The sequence below is a fragment of the Chrysemys picta genome, unplaced genomic scaffold (genome assembly GCF_011386835.1).
Source record: "Chrysemys picta bellii isolate R12L10 unplaced genomic scaffold, ASM1138683v2 scaf3120, whole genome shotgun sequence".
In the NCBI taxonomy this organism is placed as follows: Eukaryota; Metazoa; Chordata; order Testudines; family Emydidae; genus Chrysemys; species Chrysemys picta.
This window is the reverse complement of record NW_027055822.1, coordinates 1025-6981: the sequence shown is the minus strand read 5'-3', so window position 1 is coordinate 6981 and position 5957 is coordinate 1025. Positions and strand designations below refer to the sequence as shown.

Below are 5957 nucleotides of genomic sequence, written 5' to 3'. Positions count from 1 at the left end.
AAGGCCCTGAATCTGCAATGAGTTTTCTGTGAGCAGACCACTGCAGCCACTGAACGAGTGGGGTAAACGTTAGAAATCTCTCCAATACCCACACGGGACTAGTTGTTTCTCTTCTCCAGGTGCCAATCACATCCGCAACAGTATCGAGCATCGCAGCTTTTTGCTTGAATTTCCTCCATTTTTAATTGTGGTTATAAAAAGAAAGACGGAAAATAAACGACTGTGTGAATGTGACACATTGTTTTGAGTGTGGAACAATTTAGAACAATTTACCAAGGGTTGTGGTGGATTCTCCATCACTGACAATTTTTAAATCAAGTCTGGATTTAATTGGATTTCAATATTTTTCTAAAAGATCTGCTCTAGGAATGATTTTGGGGAAGTTCTATGTCCTATGTTATACAGGAGGTCAGACAAGATGATCACAATGGTCCCTTCTGGCCTTAGAATCTATGAATCAGTAAGTCTAAAGCTCTTTTAGACATATGTTAATAAATAAATCCAGTATAATGTAACAGCAGTTCTGTGTTTTATCTTATATTTAGACACTACAGTGTAACAACTGCCTACTACAAATGCATGTTAACAGCATGTATTCCTAATTATGACGCCATAACAAGCTTAATTTAAGCACATTTTATTACTGTTAATAATAAAAAGCATGTATCCAGCATTACAGATTTACACTGCACTTTATAACCATATGAAATCAATGGCAGCACTCTCTTTAACGTCTCTGAGAGCACAAGAAAGCCATGAGACGGTAAACTCATTAGGGAAGGGAATCTGCGTGAATCTAAGACCTGATCCTGAGAGGTGCTAGCCACCGCCCCCCCGAGAGGACCATGAGGGTGTGCATGTGGTTACACGAGGGTGTGCAGCACCTGGTGGGAGGCAAGGTAATGGCATGTCTGCATCTTTAGTAGCCATGGTTTAACAACAGGTGTGATTTAAAATCAAGTTGGTCAAATCAGTGCAAAAGGTTGCATGGACCCCTGAAATCAATATAAACCTGGCTTATAGAGAGTTAAATCAATTAGGAACAGATTTAAGCTAAATAAAAATAAGTCATTCTTGAATCAAATGAGGAGGGTCTGACAGAGTTTTGCAACTAGTTTGACTTATGTGTAGACAAATCCTAAATCACATTGCCCAACCCTAAAGAATTTAGAATCCAATAATTTAGTTCTCCTCTTAGGCCTTGTCTACACTACGAGAGTAGTTCGATTTTACTTGCATCGAATTTTTGTAATCGATATTGCAAAGTCGAACGTGTGTGTCCACACTAAGGACAGTAATTCGACTTTGTGCGTCCACACTAACGGTGATAGCGTCGACATTCGAAGCGGTGCACTGTGGTCAGCTATCCCACAGTTCCCGCAGTCCCCTCTGCCCATTGGAATTCTGGGTGTAGCCGGCAATGCCTTCTGGGTAACAAAATGAGTCGAGGGTGCTTTTGGGAAACTGTCGTCATCCGTCCATCACTCCCGCCCTCCCTCCCTGAAAGCGCCGGCGGGAAAACAGTTCGCGCGCTTTTCCAGTCATTGACAGCGCGGACGCCACTGTACTCCGAGCATGGAGCCCGCTGCGACCATCGCTGCAGTTGTGGCCGCTCTCAACGTCTCGCAGCTTATCATAAAGGTTTCCCTGAGGCAGATGCAGAAAAGTCAGGCAAGGAGGCTACGGCACCGCGGTGATGTCCTGAAGTCTGAGAGTAGCACAGACCTGTCAGAAAGCAGGCGACCCAGCGCCGAGGACATCACAGTGGCAATGGGTCATGTTGATGCCGTGGAACGGCGATTCTGGGCACGGGAGACAAGCACTGAGTGGTGGGACCGCATAGTGCTGCAGGTCTGGGATGAATCCCAGTGGCTGCGAAACTTTCGCATGCGGAAGGGAACTTTCCTGGAACTTTGTGAGTTGCTGTCCCCTGCCCTGAAGCGCAGTGACACCCGGTTGCGAGCTGCACTGAGTGTACAGAAGCGAGTGGTCATAGCCCTGTGGAAGCTTGCAACGCCAGACAGCTACCGGTCAGTCGCGAACCAGTTTGGGGTGGGCAAATCTACCGTGAGGGTTGTTGTGATGCAAGTAGCGAAGGCAATCGTTGATGTACTGCTGCCAAAGGTAGTGACCCTGGGAAACGTGGAGGCGATCATAGATGGCTTCGCAGCGATGGGATTCCCAAACTGCGGTGGGGCCATAGATGGAACTCACATCCCTATCCTGGCACCGGACCACCAGGCCACCCAGTACATTAACCGAAAGGGATACTTTTCCATGGTGCTGCAAGCACTGGTGGACCACAGGGGACGTTTTACCAACATCTACGTGGGATGGCCGGGCAAGGTTCATGACGCTCGTGTTTTCAGGAACTCTGGTCTGTTTAGACGGCTGCAACAAGGTATTTACTTCCCGGACCACAAAATAACTGTTGGGGATGTGGAGATGCCTATAGTCATCCTCGGGGACCCAGCCTACCCGCTAATGCCCTGGCTCATGAAGCCCTATACTGGCGCCCTGGACACTGAAAAAGAACTCTTCAACTACCGGCTGAGCAAGTGCAGAATGGTGGTGGAGTGTGCTTTTGGCCGTCTCAAGGGGAGATGGAGAAGCTTACTGACTCGCTGTGATCTCAGCGAAACCAATATCCCCATTGTTATAGCAGCTTGCTGTGTGCTCCACAATCTCTGTGAGAGCAAGGGGGAGACCTTTATGGCGGGGTGGGAGGTTGAGGAAAATAGCCTGGCTGGTGATTACTCACAGCCAGACAGCCGGGCGATTAGAAGAGACCAGCGGGAAGCGCTGTGCATCCGGGAGGCTTTGAAAGCAAAGTTCCTGAGTGAGCAGGGTAACCTGTGATTTTATAGTTTGTGTACTGAGAAGCTAAACCTGCCCCCGTTTCTTTACCCAGGTAATGTTGACTATCCTATCCAGTTACATACCCCCTTCACCCCCCCTCCAACACACGTGTCGAAATAAAAATAGTTCTACTTTGTTAAAGCACACCGTTTTCTTTAATACTGTTTTAGCGGGAATTTTTTAAAACTGGGACGCAGACTGTGGTGCGGGGCGGGTCTAGTGTTGTGATGCGAATGCAGCTTCTAAACTCAAGGATTGACAGGCTCCGCTGCGGTGGGATGCTTGTTTCAACGGAGCCTGTCACCCCTCCTGATCGGGACTGTGTGTATGGGAGGTCTATTTGACTTTGTGGCAGGGGGAGGACGGTTACAGATTCCATGCTGTGTGGCTCTGTGATCCTGTCTAAGGACCGGCGCTTAAGATCTGTAACTGCCCTCCCCCGCCACAAAGTCACAGAGCAACCCACCCCCCCCAACATTACATCAAAACAACCTCCCAGACTAACCGGGGCAACTAGTCACTGCATCACTGCACTGTGTATGTGCCCTGCTGCTGTGCCTGCCCCCGACTATGTACCCTGCCAAAGGAGACTGTCCTGTCCAATTTCCAACCCCCTTTCCCCTCCTCCTCCAAAAGAACATGATTGAAACAGTAGTTAACAGAAACGAATTTTTTATTATCAACTACACATGGCATTGGGAGGTGAAACTTGGACGTGGGCTTGTGTCAGGCGGGAAGGAAAGAACTTTTCAAATTTTGGGAAATGAGAGCCTTCTGCTACTAGAGCTCTCTGCAGGGGTGGAGTGAGAGTTAGCAGGGACTCTGCCGCCTCTCCTTCTTTGCACTTTGGGTGAGGTGGGTATGGGACTTGGTGGCGGGGGAGGGCGGTTAGAGATGGACTGCAGCGGGGCTCTGTCCTCCTGCCTCCGTTCCTGCAGAACATCCACAAGGCGCCGGAGCGTGTCCGTTTGCTCCCTCAGTAGTCCAAGCAGCGTTTGAGTCGCCTGCTGGTCTTCCTGCCGCCACCTCTCCTCCCGATCCATGTTGGCTTGGTGCATTCGGGTCAAGTTCTCCCGCCACTGGGTCTGCTGTGCTGCCTGGGCTTGGGAAGAGGCCATAAGCTCAGAGAACATGTCCTCCCGTGTCCTCTTCTTCCTACGCCTAATCCGCGCTAGCCTCTGGGAGTGTGATTCCAGGCTAGGTTGTGAGACAGTCGCAGACGGGGCTGTGGAAATGGGAAAAAGGGAGTGAATTCCTCTGAAAGATAAATGTAGTTGTGAACAAAGAACATAGTCTTTCTCTGTGAACAAGACCATGCACAGCACCTTTCACATGCGCACTCAGCACAAGGTCGAATTCTCGGCCTTCGCATTCTGTGCCTGGGGTCTTGAACAGCACATTTGAGAAGCGAGGCAGCACAACGGAATTTCTGTTGCAGGCAGACATGGTAAGCCGTACACTTGTGGCAGTTTAAAACTTTTATATTACCACTGGCCTCATTTCACATTTAAATCAATGTCAGTCCCTGCTGCCAGCAATCCGGCAAGCGGGAACTCTGCCCCTGTCCCACACCCTCGCGGCTGTCCCCGGGAACGATCCCTTTCGGCTGCCCCTCTCCCGCCTCCACCGCGTGGCTGCAAACCAGCGGTGACAGTTCTGTAAAGGAACGGGAAAGCAGTCCCAACACTAACATTCCCCTACCTAATTAAAAGCAGGTCACCATGGCCGACATCACCCTGATGAGGATCTCCGAGAGCGACAAAGAGAGAATGCTCCGGGAAAGCCTCCAAAGACCAGGGCCGTATGCCGCCCTGCTGTGCAGAGCAATGATCCCCGAGTACCTGATAATCTCGTGGCGCGGCAACGTGTCGTACTTCGGAGGACCCAATAAGGCCGCTCTCCCCAAGAACCTCATGCAACGGCTTTCAAGTTACCTCCAGGAGAGCTTCATCGAGATGTCCCAGGAGGATTACTGCTCTATCCCCGCACATATAGACCGCATTTTACTGTAGCTGCAGTAGCAGGGAATACACAGTAGAGCGGCTTGTGCAGGACAATCACTGAAAACCGGACATTGCTAGATTTCTTTTCAAAACTTGCACTGCCCCTTACTAAACCGTTAAGCGCCTAGGGCACACTAATCATGAACAACCCATTCTTTTAATTGTTAATATTCCTGTTTTGTTAAAAATAAATGTTTAGATGTTTACAACACTTACTGGCTGATCCTTCACCAGATTCTGTGTCCGGGGTAATGGCTGGGGACGCTTCGTAGGGGATCTCTGTAAGGGTGATGAAGAGATCCTGGCTGTCGGGGAAATCAGCGTTGTGAGAGCTGCCAACTGCCTCGCCCTCCTCATCTCCTTCCTCATCTTCCCCGTCCCCTAACATGTCTGAGGAACCGGCCGTGGACAGTATCCCATCCTCAGAGTCCACGGTCACTGGTGGGGTAGTGGTGGCGGCAGCACCGAGGATGGAATGCAGTGCCTCGTAGAAACGGGATGTCTGGGGATGGGATCCGGAGCGTCCGTTTGCCTCTTTGGTCTTCTGGTAGCCTTGTCTCAGCTCCTTGATTTTCACGCGGCACTGCGTTGCATCCCGGCTGTATCCTCTCTCTGCCATGTCTTTAGAGATCTTCTCGTAGATCTTTGCATTCCTTCTTTTGGATCGCAGCTCGGAAAGCACGGACTCATCGCCCCACACAGCGATGAGATCCAAGACTTCACGATCAGTCCATGCTGGGGCTCTCTTTCTATTCCCAGACTGCACGGCCATCACTGCTGGAGAGCTCTGCATCGTTGCCAGTGCTGCTGTGCTCGCCACGATGTCCAGACAGGAAATGAGATTCAAACTGGCCAGACAGGAAAAGGAATTCAAATTCAAATTTTCCCGGGGCTTTTCCTGTGTGGCTGGTCAGAGCATCCGAGCTCGCACTGCTGTCCAGAGCGTCAACAGAGTGGTGCACTGTGGGATAGCTCCCGGAGCTATTAGCGTCGATTTCCATCCACACCTAGCCTAATTCGACATGGCCATGTCGAATTTAGCGCTACTCCCCTCGTCGGGGAGGAGTACAGAAGTCGAATTAAAGAGACCTCTAT

At 50.2% G+C, this 5957-nt stretch overlaps 1 protein-coding gene across 1 annotated transcript; it reads right to left on the bottom strand.

The window, feature by feature from the left end:
• Nucleotides 1-3514: 3514 nt before the first annotated feature.
• On the bottom strand, nt 3515-5706 carry LOC135980410 (uncharacterized). Its single transcript, XM_065580412.1, has 2 exons — nt 5079-5706; nt 3515-4084 (listed from the first exon to the last, which is right to left on the bottom strand). The coding sequence occupies exons 1-2, from the start codon at nt 5653-5655 to the stop codon at nt 3609-3611; spliced, it is 1053 nt and encodes a 350-aa protein (XP_065436484.1). The 5' UTR covers nt 5656-5706; the 3' UTR covers nt 3515-3608.
• Nucleotides 5707-5957: the final 251 nt, after the last annotated feature.

Bases quoted from the DNA above. Each gene is read 5' to 3' on its own strand.
- LOC135980410 (XM_065580412.1), bottom strand. From the start codon at position 5,655: ATGCAGAGCTCTCCAGCAGTGATGGCCGTGCAGTCTGGGAATAGAAAG. The intron at 4,085-5,078 runs GTAAGTGTTGTA...CCATTTCCACAG, and splicing joins ATCTGGTGAAGGATCAGCCA to CCCCGTCTGCGACTGTCTCA.